We start from the raw sequence: 16,031 nt of genomic DNA on the forward strand, positions 1-16,031 counted from the left end.
TCTGATTTTCCATCCGTTCAAGTGTCTGTCCATGTGTCAATAAAAAAATATGGTACTTGCGTTTGTATTCTGAAAATTAGTCAGCTTTATAAAAGATTCCTTACGGAGCTTGGCATTTCTGCGACTTTGTACAGTGGTTTTCAAATTTTTGAATACATTGAAGATATGCACTTCCCCTTTTCATTGCTTTCGGTTAGTTTGGGGAAAAGGGTAAATCAAAGTTGCTGTTAACTCTTATCAGCATTTACAATTTGTTGTTAACTGTTTTTGCCAAAATCGAGGTGTCAGTGTTAACATGTTAACCTACCCCTTTTAATTATACATTAGATAAAATGCATTAGATAGAAATACCATTTGCTTTACAGCATTTAAGATATATACATATTATATATTTTCAAAACGAAACTGACAAGAAAATTAATTCGAAATGCAATTCACGATTTGTTTCTCCTTACTTTCGGTGAAAACAAAGTATTTTCTTAATTTTTCTTTTTACAAATGAATCATTTCAGAAATTAAATAATTAAACAATTTTATGTGTCTGTCCGAATTCTCGATCCTGTGGTTGTCGTTGCTTCATCTTTATTTTATTTGTTGTTTTCATAAATTGTTTTGTTATGAGTAAGGCCGTTAGTTTTCCTGTTGAGTCCTTCCACATTTTTCGGTCGGTGCTTTTTATAGCCGACTATAAGGTACGAGTTTTCGTTGTTGAAGGCCGTACGATAGCATATAATTGCTTACATACACTTTATTTGATCCTGATGGATAGTTATCTTATTTGCTATCATACCACATCTCCTCTGTTTTTATCTAAAACCAGCTAGCACCAACAAAAGATGAATGGACGGTTTATTTTATTGAACTTACAAAATTTCAACCTAACAACAAATAAGACAACAGTCGTTAGTATAGTATAACGATCTATGGATGTATTTAGGATAATATGGTTGAAAAAAAACTTTTTGTACAAAATCGAAAAGCGGTACGCAAAGAGGCCTTCTGAACTGAATTAACGGCATATATTTAATAATGTTTGATAAGTAAGACATTTTGTATATTTGTAAGCCTGTAAAGCTTTGATATCAACAAAATATCGTCACTTGATATTATCTAAACAGTGATTAATTTCCTCTTAAAATTATAATATATTGCAAGACGCCGTATTGACAAAAGTTGTTATTTTGCAATTCGCCGTACAACATTCAGCAATTCGCCGTACAACAAACAAACAATGTTTTTGTCCATATTCTTTAAAATACATCTTTTTGACAACAAATTTCAGTAAATATGATGCCACACTATAATAATCTAAAAACGTGTCTGGAAAAATAATGAAAAACAGTTAAATATCTTGGGAATGGGGCGACAGAGGACGATCGACCTCGAAATTTTCCGGTACTAAGTGGCAAGTTTTGGAGTATTACACAAAATCTTGTATTAATTTTGTACTTATCGGCCTAATAATTTAAAGAATTATATATCAGAAAATCATTTCTTAAGCGGCACCCTCATCAAATGAGTGGAAATGCTTTAAATTGAATGAATTCTTAACTTGTTTACTTTTTTTTCTATTTCTCTCTGCTTCGTTAGTACCCAATTTCCGGTGGCGATGATACAGTGTTCAAGTTATGTTCAAAACTATTAGTCATGTAAAAATAAAATTTGTATTTATTTCATCACAGAGTCCGATGCTATACGATAATCATGATTATTTCAGTTCCGTAATTCCTTATATATATTTTCTCTTCCAGAGTTTTTTTCCTTGTAAATTTTATCCAATACAGTGCATATGTCGGAATAGTATTTTGAATATTATATATGTTTTAACCCATCATCATGATCAAATATATCTGACAGAATATGTACCAATTTTTTTTAGAATGAGAAAAAGTAACACAACATCATATTCTCCACCATGTTACAAGCAGGGCTCTATTTCAGTTATTGAAAGAAAATCAGTCGACAATAATACCAAAATCTGATGAGGACATATGTTGTATGATTCCTAATGTCTAGAATTTTATATGTATTTACACATCATTTAATATTACCAATAAAATCTATTGTACAATATATGGTTATTACATGAATATTGTCCCAAGTAGATTTTCATATTGCATGATCTTGTCAGTGCATGGTTTCCCTTTAAGTTGAATATATACAGCCTTTACAGTCGAGAGAAGGAGTCCTGGGTGTCATCCTCCATCTTGGCAGGATCTAGCAGATAACATTGGTCTAGATCTTTGATGAAATGAGCAAACTTTTAGCGTAGTATGTAATATGTGTAAAAGACTTTTGATGTAAACATAGAAAATTGTAAGTTTTATGATAACTATTTACACCACTGGGTCGATGCCACTGCTGGTGGACGTTTCGTCCCCGAGGGTATCACCAGCCCAGTAGTCAGCACTTCGGTGTTGACATGAATATCAATTATATGGTCATTTTTATAAATTTTCTGTTTACAAAACTTTGAATTTTTCGAAAAACTAAGGATTTTTTTACCCCAGGAGTAGATTACCTTAGCCGTATTTGGCACAACTTTTTGGAATTTTGGGTCCTCAATGCTCTTCAACTTTGTATTTATTTGGCTTTTTGAACTATTTTGATCTGAGCGTCACTGATGAGTCTTATGTAGACGAAACGCGCGTCTGGCGTATAAAATTATAATCCTGGTACTTTTCATAACTATTATCATAACTACAGCTGTAATTTCTAAAAAAAACCAACTTATTTGTGTTTAATTTAACTTTTTCACTTTGCCAAATAAGGGGAGATAACTCAAATAAAGTAATTTAATATTAGAGAGTGTTGTGAATTTACCTATTTTGATATGTAGCAAGAAAAAAGTTTGGTGACCCCATTTTTTCTATTGCTTATCTGAAAGAATGTTTTAAGAGCTGTCTTCTCACATTTTATCTAAGTTATATCAAGCTGGTTTTTTTCATTCAAAATTTGATTTTCCATGCATAATCTATATAACATCTGACAATTTTGCACAATCTGTATTGTGAACAAAAGTCTGGTGAGTCATACTTTTTATTATAGTTTTGAAAAAAAAGCATGATAAAAAATTCATTTCGCAAATTATCAAAAATTTCTATCAATTTTAATTAAGCCAACTTAATTTACGTTTTTGTTTTCATTTCTCGCATATAAGTCAACATGGTTTTAAAGTTCTGACGAACGGTCCAGCTGATGCTTTGAATTGGTTAATATATGAAGAAGTCTCATACAATTAAATAATGGATTTATGATTCTGTAAAATTAATAAAAGAAAATCTGAGAAAAATGTTTTTTTTTTTTTTTTTTTTTTTTTTTTTTTATTATTTGTGATTTGTGATTTTTGAGATGCTATAATTTTACTAGAGTTGTGTTTTGTAGTTGTTTATTCAATATTGACGTTTAATAAAAACTTTGATCTAATTAGACTTTAACCTTTTTAATTTAATCTTTTTTCCAACATGATATCACAAGATTTAGCCAGTTGCCTATGCCTATAATGCTCAGGTAAATTCAAATGTACCTCCTACTAGTGAACTGATTTTTCATGTGTCAAATAAATCGATGTAGTGCCATTTCAAATTCATTGACACAACATATTAGTTTGGAATAATTTGTTGAACCCATTGTCAATAGGCTATACATGTTCATATTCCCATGAAAAGTCTGTAAATACTTTGAATCATAGTTTTATCTTATATGCAGAGAAGAGAACACCTAAGTGAGAGCCAAAAAACTATATTAGCCATCTACATAGAACATTTCCCATATAAGTAAAGAATACAAGAGATATTGTATAAATTCATGACATAAAGTCCTCAGGGAACAATTATTTGATTTTTTTGAGGGAGAGAGCAGCAGAAGGGTTTGCACAATGATATCCTGGTCTCTTTATATAGGAACTGAAAACAATAACCGTGCTAATGACAGGATGAAAATGAATAGTCTGTCAATCAAAATGCAGAAAATTAATGTGTCATAGGTGAGAATAAATTACTCTGAATGAAACAGCTGGCCTTACAGTAAATAAAAATAAATATTCTGCCTGGAAAAAAACCCCAGTGTGGTTCCCCAGAAAATGAATGGTTGTTCCCTACCCCAAAGATAAGGAACAGGACTTTCATTGTTGTTAAATGTCTTTGGAAATCCTTGAAATTAGTTTTTGCAGATATTTGAATATCACCTAACTTCTTTGGAAGAATGATAAAGAGTTAGCAATATCCCTTAACTTTACTTTCCACTATATAGATGATGTTGTCTCACTAAATAATTCAGTATTTGGTGACTATGTTAAACGACTCTATCCCATCGAACTAGAGATAAAGGATACACAGATACAGTTAAGTCGGCCTCATATCTTGACTTACATCTAGAAATTGACAATGAGGGTCGGTTGAAAACAAAACTTTACCACAAAAGAGTTGATTTCAGCTTTTCAATTGTAGACTTTCCATTTCTGAGTAGCAACATTCCAGCAGCACCTGATTACAGGGTATATATCTCCCAATTGATACGATATGCCTGTGCTTGTATTTCCTATCATGATTTTCTTGATAGAGGGTTGCTGCTCACAAGGAAGCTTTCAAACCAAGAGTTCCAAATGATGAAGGTTAAATCATCCCTTCGTAAGGTTTACAGACCCCATCACGAATTGATTGACCGTTACAGAATAACCATTTCACAGATGACATCGGATATGTTCCTTACGTCGTAACTACAATCCCATGAATTTGACCTAACGAATTATAATATTTACAGGATTTGTTATAACATGAGCAACACGATGGGTGCCACATGTGGAGCAGGATCTGCGTACCCTTCCGGAGCACCTGAGATCTCCCCCAATTTTTAGTGGGGTTCGTTTTGAGTATTCTTTAGTTTTATATGTTGTGTCATATGTACTATTGTTTGTCTGTTTGTCTTTTTCATTCTTAGCCATGGTGTTGTCAGTTTTTTTTCAATTTATGAGTTTGACTGTCCCCCTGGTATCTTTCATATTATTTTTCAACTTACAAAATTAAAAGAGGGACGAAAGATACCAGAGGGACAGTCAAACCCATAGAATGAAAATAAACTGAAAAATAATAAGACAAACAGACAAATAATAGTACACAAGACACAACATAAAAAACTAAAGACTAAGCAACACCAACCAAACCAAAAAACCGGGGCAGATCTCAGGTGCTACGGAAGGGTAAAGCAGATCCTGCTCCAAATGAGGCACCAGTCGTGTTACTTATGTTATTACAAATTTGGTAAAATTACAGTATTACCCACAAAAATGAATTGAACACAAAAGATTGGTTTAAGCATAGATTTATTGCACTTTAAATACATGTTTACATCCAAGCATACAAATTACACAGAATATGTGGTTACCTGATATTCTCTTATAATATTAATCAGAGCAGAAAAAAATCAAAACATAAAAACAAAATACAATACAGGGATACATGTCATTAATTAAATAATTTAAAATTAATCACAAAAAAATGCAAGTCACTAAACATTTATTCAAAACTTGTAGAATTGTATGCCAATTAAATTGTATCTATATTAACACACCATGCAAAACAATATTTAATAAATTTCAACCTTGTTTACAAAAATTAATTGAAATATGAAAAAACATTAAAAGAAAAAGACATAATAACAAAATAAAAATTGCAACACAACAACAACAAATGCTTTTATTTGATAAAAGAATAATAAAAGGACAAGCAGTTTATATCTAAGATATATAAATGCTTAACAAATGATTCATAACAGGGGAATGGAACAAATGATATGTAACAAAATAAAAATAATCAAAAACAATACACAAAGCAATACACAAAAGTTCATTCCTGTTAACAAAGCCTCTTCTGTCAGTAAAGAAGTAGTTGCTATAACAAGGCACACTAGCAGATAATTCGATAGACGGACAGACAGATAGACAGAAACCAGGACAGGGTGACTATATACCAACCAAGATTTTATTTTCAAGGCTAATAATAAAGAAAAATAAATGTTTTAGTCAATCGACCATAAAAAGAGCACACCCTTTAATAATGCCATTTTCATATAATAAACCATAGTTGAAAAAGCAACCCCCTTTTTTCACCCTCTCATCAAAATACTCATACACTTTTTGTTAAGGTTGAAGCATTGAAAGGGCTAGACTATTCCATGTATTTCTCCTCTCAGATGATGCTGAAGTTAACCCCCTTGTAAATATCAAATATCTACTTCCAGCAATTGCTAGGTAAATTATTTATGCCATTGCCTAATTTTATGCAGTCATAGGAAATTGGATGAAAATTGTTTTGAAATTATAATGAACCCATTCAAGCAAATACGCATATCATGCAAATACAACTCCTTACAAAAACAGTTATATACCGGGTAATAACACATATTACAATCATAGGGGACTACACAGACGGGTAATAACACATATTACAATCATAGGGGATTACACAGACTAGATACTGAGACGTTATAATTAATAAAAATTGATATTACAATAGTAATAAAATTTCTTATTGGTTCAAGACCAAGATCTGTGTGAAGCAGTTATATTATGCTAATTCCATCAACCTTAGAAAAAAATTTAAAAGCACATATATTGAGCTGCATGATTCTAATAATCTACCAAAAATATACTATGTGTATTTTACATTTACTATGTGTACTTTACATATATTATGTGTACTTTACATATATACTATGTGTACTTTACATATATTATGTGTAATTCACAGATACTATGTGTACTTTACATATATTATGTGTACTTTACATATATTATGTGTACTTCACAGATACTATGTGTATTTTACATTTACTATGTGTACTTTACATATATTATGTGTACTTTACATATACTATGTGTACTTTACATATATTATGTGTACTTCACAGATACTATGTGTACTTTACATATATTATGTGTACTTTACATATATTATGTGTACTTTACATATACTATGTGTACTTTACATATATTATGTGTATTATACAGAGTATTGACATATTAGGCAAGTTAACAATCTCTTTAACACTGTATAGTTATATAGTATAAAATGAATAATTTTTCCTTTCTACGTCTATTTTTCCATAGAATTCCAATCTTGTTCCATTAAATTTCACAGTTTATTTATGTCTGTTCATTGCTTCTACTATCTTTCCATGAATATACTACAAAATAAAATAGAAAAATGTTTTGATCGTTGTTTGCCTTATGTCCAGTGGCAAATATTTCATGCATACTGAATTTTTTTGTAGGACTAATTCTGAACCCAATAATAAGGTTCTTCAAAGACATTTAACTTAAAGACATAAAGAACCATGAGATATAACTTAAACCTTTCGCCGATGAGTCCCGGTTTACCAGGATTGGAAAACCGCTTTTATATTTCTTGCTCAAAACAGTGCAAACACGAGTTATCTTTCTTTGTTGAATACCCGGATAATAGTGTAAACATGCTGCTTCTGTTTGTTGAAAACCGTGTCAAAATCAGAGGAAATATACGAAATTTACGAGAATTTGAAATTAGGGAACATTTTTTTTTTAAAGAATATGGAAGAATTGAAGCCAAACTAGTATACTTTTTTGACATAAAATGTCCTTTTATGTATAAAACACTTGGTATGGAAATCATTTCAGTGTAAGGAATTTGTACAGCCTCATTAAATTTTTCAAAATTTTGCGGTTTTGGGTTAAAAATTACGATTTTGGGTCAAAGAGCAGAATTTTGAGAATTTCACCTAGATAATGCCGAAAATTTGAATATTTTATGATGAAAAAATTATTAAAACATGAACAAAACTGTGAGCATGGTGTTAGTAAATGAACATGATGAAATAAAGATACAAATAACTACAGACAAGTTTTTATTGACATTTATTATGAAGATCTCCCACTTGAGTAATAGTAGTTAGGGAAGCCATCGGCTTAGAGTAGCTTCTGTCTGGGCAGCTATTGGTGAAAGGGGTAATATGAAAACATTTAAAAAGAATTGTCCATTCTTACTAACAATTATTGTAATAAGTAACAAAAGAGAGGTGAAAGACGTCAAAGTGACATTCAAACTTGTATGTTATCAAGAATTTGTCCATAGTACATACAGTTGGGTGCAGACCAAGCATTACATAAAGTAAACGCAAGTTAACGCGGCGTGCACATATTTCATTAGTTAACTTTAAATTTCGCGTTTACTAGTAAACGCCTGTTTACTTCATTTACGTTAACGCGGTCAAAAAGGAAATTTCTAATGTCTACTCGCGTTTACTCTGTGTTCGTTTAGTCAGTAGTAAACAGCCGTTTACTTCAGATTTCACAAAATTAATTTTACGTGGACGTAAAAGTAAACGGGCGTTTACTACAGATTTTTCAATTGTATGTTTACGTGCACTTGAAAGTAAACGCGTGTTTACTTTTCGCGTTAACTAATTGTGTATATTATAAAATTATCGTTGTGTGCATTTGTACATTTATTTATGTTGTTAAAATGACTTAATATTTTACGTTTATGTGTTTTGAACCTTAACATTCAAAAACACTTTTTATTAGAAATATAAATATTTATTAATTGCAAAAAAAAGTAGGTCCAAAAACTTTGAACAGCTGATTTTCTATTTCGTTGTGTGCATTTGTACATTTATTTATGTTGTTAAAATGACTTAATATTTTACGTTTATGTGTTTTGAACCTTAACATTCAAAAACACTTTTTATTAGAAATATAAATATTTATTAATTGCAAAAAAAAGTAGGTTCCAAAAACTTTGAACAGCTGATTTTCTATTTTTTCTGTTCTGAACATTATCTGATCGTATCAACTCATCTCTAACTTCAGTAATGTTTTTGCCAGATCTTTTTAAACTGAATATCCCCTCACGAATGTAAACTGAAAGGCTTGTAGGTTTTACAGTTCCAGGACAAATTTCCATTTTGTTCTTAAATGCAATGATTAATTTTCAATAAATTAATAAAAGAGGTGTCATTTCATTAAATGCAATCGTCAATATGTTGATTGAAAATGGACAGATGGATATTTTGATGTACCTTATCATGTGATATATTAGATCAGTGTATCCAGGATACGAGGACGATCTGCGTTAACGCGCGTTTACTACAAACAGTAAACGGGCGTTTACCCTTTTTTACAAAAATAGAAGACACGCCTTTTTCGCGTTAACGCGTAGTAAACGCGAAAGTAAACGGAAGTTTACTCTTAACAAAATTAGAAGACGCGCGGTTTTCGCGTTAACGCGGAGGTAAACGCGAAAGTAAACGCCCGTTTACTATTTATGTCTACTAAAATTTCGGAGTTAACGCAGAGTTAACGAGGCGTTTACATGAAGTGCACGCGAGTAAACGCCGCGTTAACTTTTTAGACCCGTTTACAAGTAATGCTTGGTCTGCACCCAACTGTAGGTGCCCCACTCGCACTTTCATTTTCTATGTTCAGTTGACCATGAGATTGCAGTTAAAACTGAACTTTGTTTTAAAATTAGAAATATAATATCATAGGGGATGTGTACTAAGTTTCAAGCTGATAGGACTTCAACTGAATCAAAACTATCTTGACCAAATACTTCAGCGGGACAGACAGAAGGACAGGAAAATGAATGGACAGAGGAATGAAAGAAAGATCAGACACACAGACAGAAAAACATTATGCCTCTATGTGGGGCATAGAAATAAACTTATGATAAAATGGCTAATATCGAAAGAGACCAACAGATAAACAACAGTACACAAAACACAACAAAGATAACTGAAGACTAAGCAACATGAAATCAGTCTATTTGGTCCTGCCTTTTTTTTTAACTCAAAATCCTGTCCTGCCTTTTTTTTCAAATTTCATCCTAGCCCCCCCCCCCCCCCCCCCCCCCCCCCCCCCCCCCCCCCATAAAAATCAAATGGTAGCTCCCTAACCCAGTGATAAGATTCATTTGGTAGGTCACATTTGGGGAAAAGGGGGCGTGACATAAGACATCTATTGGAATAATTCAAAATTGCACCACAATTACACAAATGTACACCCCTCTCCAACAACTATAGTACACCCCTCTCCAACAACTATAGTACGAGATATTGCAAATCTTACCATAATGTAAGATGTGACCAAAAGAAACAATATTGATTTTCTATAAACTTACATCAGCAGTCTGTGGATTAAATATATGGACATCTTTCTTGGCAGAACTACTTCCAAAAGGAAACTTTCTCTTTTCTTTCTCCTGTAAGAAATAAAAATAAATATTTATTAAACATATTGAATATCTCAAGTCTGGTAATGTTTTTTTTTAAATTTTCAGTTGTGGTTTTTGTATCTTTTTTTTAAAATGCCAACCATTTGTATGCAATCTTGTTTCACCTGTTCATATGACTTTTCCCTTCCCCATTTCATATTGTATTCTACAGATTATTAGAAAAATTCCTCAGTGTTTTTTTTTAAATTGTTTTTTTCAAGTACTAGTGATATCATTCTAGATTTGACTATTTACAACAACTCAAAAACCCTCCAGATAGCAAATTGCCCCTTCAATATATATAAGTATTGGAAGGACTTTTTTCATGAAATTAGAATTGAGCCTTTTAATTTGAAAAATCAGCTAGTTAAATCGTCATGTATTAATGAAATCAGGGTTTCATTATATGGTGATGCAGACCCCTTATTTTCATGGGCATTCAGGATTTGTCTTTTATTTTCCTCTGGAATTTAGAATGAGACCTACTCCTTCTACCTTCATCATAAATTATTTGGGACATGTACATGTATATCTAATATTTTCTACCCCTATCATGTACATGTATATCTAATATTTTCTACCCCAATCATGTACATGTACAATCTAATAAAAGTCATATGAAACGAGTGAGTGGTGAAAAATAATGTTTATCCAATTCTTGAACCAACGCATTTATATATTATAAACTTAGTCCTCTGTGCATGATTTTATCATTATTTTCGCAAATATATTATATAATCGTCAATTTTTGTTCTCTCCGTTTGTTATGATTTAAAAATAAGGTGCTCATTAAATGCCGTGTTTTGAAGCCGAGTTTTACCGATTGTCACCTTATAGTAAACAAATCACAAAAAGCATGGGTATTGAGCACGTGTTTAACATGTATAATCAGATATTTGTTTATTTCAATGACAAATCCATGCGTATTGCGGTCACCGGATTTTTAAGAGGAGGGTTACGCTCGGGTCACTATGCATACGGAAAATCTGTCGGCGAATTGCTTCCTGGAAGCAAGCAATTAAAAATAAGTAAACTTCTTCTAAATGTGGACAAATTAAAGAATGTTCCTCAGAAAAAAGTATATTTACATAAGATGTATAATGAAATCTATCCATTTAGTTATAAAAAACATATGCATATTTTTTTTTAATTTGAGGTTTCTTATGACTTTAAAAACCAATCTCTCATCGCTCCTGTTTCTGATATGTCGCGTGGGAGATCTAACGAAACCGGCTTTGAGGTCACATGTGAGTGAACTAAAAGTCATGAATTTATTAAGATATGCAAATGAGATGACGACCTATTAATAAGCCAATCAAAAAAGTTTATGAATTATTATGACTGACTATTTCGTCGTAAATAAAATGAGTTACATCCCTTTGCCTTACGTTAAACTTCCAAGATCGTGGAAGACTCAATTTCATTGGTCGAAAAAGACACACCTACGAGGTCACTCACATGTGACCTCAAAGCGGGTTTCGTTAGATCTCCCACGCGACATATCAGAACCAGGAGCGATGAGAGATTGGTTTTTAATTAGATTGTATGTATATCTAATATTTTCTACTCCTATCACACCAATCACAGTAAAAGATACTAACCTTCAGTACAATTTCAATGCCTTTTGGATTTCTTTTAGGTGTCTCTTTAATCTCTCCCCAGGTATAGAACCACTCAGCATCCCACCGCTATCCCTGACCCACAGTAAAAGATACTAACCTTCAGTTCTATTTCAATGCCTTTTGGATTTCTTTTAGGGGTCTCTTTAATCTCTCCCCAGGTATAGGACCACTCAGCATCCCACCCCTATCCCTGACCCACAGTAAAAGATACTAACCTTCAGTACTATTTCAATGCCTTTTGGATTTCTTTTAGGGGTCTCTTTAATCTCTCCCCAGGTATAGGACCACTCAGCATCCCACCCCTATCCCTGACCCACAGTAAAAGATACTAACCTTCAGTTCTATTTCAATGCCTTTTGGATTTCTTTTAGGGGTCTCTTTAATCTCTCCCCAGGTATAGGACCACTCAGCATCCCACCCCTATCCCTGACCCACAGTAAAAGATACTAACCTTCAGTACTATTTCAATGCCTTTTGGATTTCCTTTAGGTGTCTCTTTGATCTCTCCCCAGGTATAGGACCATTCAGCATCCCACCCCTATCCCTGACCCACAGTAAGATATATTTACCTTCAGTACTATTTCAATGCCTTTTGGATTTCTTTTAGGTGTCTCTTTAATCTCTCCCCAGGTATAGGACCATTCAGCATCCCAGTGACCAAATATCTCACCACGATTAGCATATATCACTCTCCTACAAAAAAAAAGACATTTCTTTTTACATAAATTGAATGTTATTTCAAGTACGAATGAATTAGTATCTCTTACTTTTTATATCTTATATGTATAATTATTGAAATAATTTGAACTCACTGGACGTATTCAATTTATGAAATACTAAATGTTATAAAATTTGTGACAAACAAGAATGTGTCCATAGAAGATGGATGCCCAACTCAAACTAATATTTTCTATGTTCAGTGGACCATGAAATTTGGGTAAAAACTCTAATTTGGCATCAAAATTAGAAAGATTATTTCATAGTAAACATGTGTATTAAGTTTCAAGTTGATTGGACTTCAACTTCATCAAAAACTACCTTGACCAAAAAATTTAACCTGAAGCTGGACAGACACACGGACGCCAAATCGGAAAACATAATGCTCTTAGGTGGGGCATAACAATGATGTTCAATCTGTTCTATTTATAACTTATTTCCTATATTTTGACTACTTACTTATCAGTTATAATGAGAACATGTCTGCCGTCTTTACTAATCACTGCATGGGCCACATAATGATCTGTTGAAGAAAACTTTCCTTTCTCTGTCTCCTGAAATAAAAAAATGGCAGTACATGAAAGCTTTTTCATTTTTTTTAAGGAATGACTGTAATATTTTTTCTGTTAATGAAGAAATAACATAAAAAATTTGGTGCATACTGAATAACAGAGTGCACCACATTTTTTATGTTATTTCCAATAGAAAGAAAAAATATTACAGTCATTTCTTATACAACGGTAATTTAATTCCAAAATCCATTTTAAACCGTAGAAAACCATTAAAAACGTTGATGAGGTCATGGTCACATGACTAAATTATGTCTATGGGCTGATAACAAAATAATGTCAGCCAATCAGAAGATGCGTTACATCCAAAATTAAATATTCAATCATAATCTGGACAAGAACATTTGGAGGAGATATAAAACCTGCCTGACACTAGAAAAATGCAGATCCAGATTTTCTAATATGATATATTATAGCTCATACAATTGTAGGCACACAAGACTTTGAAAATTTCACAGCTTCTCAGTGTTTATGGTTACTCATCAATGCCAAATTCTCTTGGAGAAGCAGAAAATTCTAATTCTAAAATCTTTGCATGATCTGGCTCCATCAAATTGATAACATCCTGCACTCGAAAACATTATTGATTCCCATTTTACTGCATTAGGGCTGATATGCATAAAGCTACTTAATTTAAGATCTGTTCCTAACAGACAGAATTTTCTATATGTCCTTGGACATGTTAGCATATCTATTGGATATCTGGACTTTATGGTGAGTTATTGGGGTCTAAGTTTGAATCGGGATTGGCTGATTTTTTTTAAGCGTAACATGTGAATGTCGAAATAATTAAGCGTGAAAACGGAAAATGAAGTCAGGCAGGACATGGGGAAATTACATGCGCTATTATTGCAACTAGAAGCGGGATATGGGATTATCACTAAACAATAAGTGGGATCAAGGATCAGACCCCCATTGAATCCCCCTTTATGCCCACGTGTGCATTTGGATTCATTGATGTTCAAGGCCAAAATATATGAAAATTCAAAAGGTAATAGTTAAAGGTTGGTGATTGCTTTACACTGCATCACCAATGTATGAGGGAGATGCATTTCTTATTTGAAATGATTTCAAAATGTCAAGTTTTAATAAAACAATATCCATATTTTTGGGTTTTGTGGCTGGCAATACCTTTGTTCCTTAACTCCTGTAAGCTACCAAGTAAGAAACCAAGAAGCAGTAAGAATAAACCATATTTATGATGATTTTTATAACCTTACACATTCTCATAACTTACTTGTAAGATCATGTAGCCATCAGCTTCACGTCTGTTGTACGGTCGTATAATTTTATCACCGCTGAAGATTCTTGGATTTCTTAATCTTCTGACCTCAACTGACATGTCCGCTATTCTATAAATTAAATCACATTCTTATGACTTGGAAATAAATAAAACAAGAAGTTGCATGCAGTTTTGTGCAAAGAGTACTCTACTAGTGACTATAAATTGACAAATATTTCTTTTCTTAACCCTTTCCTCGATGGAAATATTTTTTTTACAAACTTGATTTGCATAAGGATTTTTTCAAAAAAAAAAAATCATCAGGTTTAAAGTATTAATGCATTGCTAAAACGCATATTTCATGAGTGAAATTCCAATCAGATATTCTTATGAATATCCTTTTTATATTAGATACAATTTTTTAAAGTCTGATAAAGTTTTTTCATAGGCAATACCTTTCAACTGAGGCACTACACAGGGGTCGAAAGGCGTCATTATGGAGTTAAGGGGGTGGCGTCAAAAGGCGTCATTATGGAAGAGAGGATTAATGAGTATATAAAACTGCTTAGTATCAAACAGGAAGTACGTATACTGACAGACAGATCTGGCCTCAGGGTCATAAAACTTTCAAGCATGATTTTTGTACTCAGACTCGAAAATCAACCAATCAAATTGCTGGATTTCATGTTTCCAGCATGATTTTTGTGCTCCGAGCAATGAGCAAAGTTTTATGCCTTCAGGGCCAGAAATCTGTTAATGCAGTACAACTCAACATTATGAAGTTTGTAATAAAATATCATAGCATTTCTTTCTATAGAATCTGAGAACAAAACAAAAACGTCCATGCATAGGGAGTTTAATAAATATACAAAATATTTTTAAAAAAAAAAACCCGCATAATTTATTCAAGGGTGGCACAGCAAGAATACCATTGAAGGTGTTAATCATATCTGAAATGATTTTCTCTATTTTTGCTATTTTTCAGTAGTCCCTGTTCAATTTATTTACAACATTACCCTAGCTATCTCATTGATGTATATCCAACATATCCTTACTATTTATAATAACATGCTTTTTTGCACTAAGTGCGCTTTTCTAAAGAAATAGTCCTCAAGTGAAATATGTGAAAATAAGCATAGAGATAACAGCACATATGCTTTTTTATCATTATTTTATAAATTTTGTATTACTTTTACCTATAATTATGTAACACATAATGCAAATTAGATATTAAAATGACCTACACCCATTTCTTATGATTTACCTTTTAATGCCTTCAAAAGAGCTACTGGCAAAGTCTATAACACCACTAGTAGGTCTTGTCACAACACCAACCAAACCTTTACCCAAACCTGTGGAAAAATGACAAATGTATGAATAATTACATTATAAAATTGAGAATGGAAATGGGGAATATGTCAAATAGACAACAACCTGACTAAAGAGCTTAAAACAATGGGTCTTTAACTTAGCAAGAAAATCCTCCAGTGGGCCTCAGCTGGCTCCTAAATAAAGATGTGTACTAGGTCTGTGAAAATTGACTACCGGTACTTTAAAAGATGAAATAAGTTGAACAAAAATATTTTTGATGCAAGCTGTAGAATATTGTTCGACTTATTGAATTAATATTTTACATATACACTTCAAATATTCTTAT

The 16,031-nt window shown here is 32.4% G+C and overlaps 1 protein-coding gene across 3 annotated transcripts in view; it reads right to left on the reverse strand.

Annotated features, from left to right (window-relative positions):
- Positions 1 to 5,303: 5,303 nt before the first annotated feature.
- Positions 5,304 to 16,031, reverse strand: part of LOC139496175 (intermembrane lipid transfer protein VPS13A-like) — a 141,533-nt gene continuing 130,805 nt past the window's right edge. For all 3 annotated transcript variants that reach the window (XM_071284643.1, XM_071284644.1, XM_071284642.1), the window contains 6 exons: positions 15,639 to 15,726; positions 14,390 to 14,504; positions 13,043 to 13,137; positions 12,436 to 12,559; positions 10,152 to 10,232; positions 5,304 to 7,182 (listed from right to left, as the gene is read on the reverse strand). In XM_071284643.1, coding sequence (XP_071140744.1) covers positions 7,138 to 7,182; positions 10,152 to 10,232; positions 12,436 to 12,559; positions 13,043 to 13,137; positions 14,390 to 14,504; positions 15,639 to 15,726 — 548 coding nt within the window. In that variant the 3' untranslated portion in view covers positions 5,304 to 7,137. The remainder of the gene's footprint in view (positions 7,183 to 10,151; positions 10,233 to 12,435; positions 12,560 to 13,042; positions 13,138 to 14,389; positions 14,505 to 15,638; positions 15,727 to 16,031) is intronic.

This window comes from Mytilus edulis, chromosome 11 (assembly GCF_963676685.1).
Source record: "Mytilus edulis chromosome 11, xbMytEdul2.2, whole genome shotgun sequence".
In the NCBI taxonomy this organism is placed as follows: domain Eukaryota; kingdom Metazoa; phylum Mollusca; class Bivalvia; order Mytilida; family Mytilidae; genus Mytilus; species Mytilus edulis.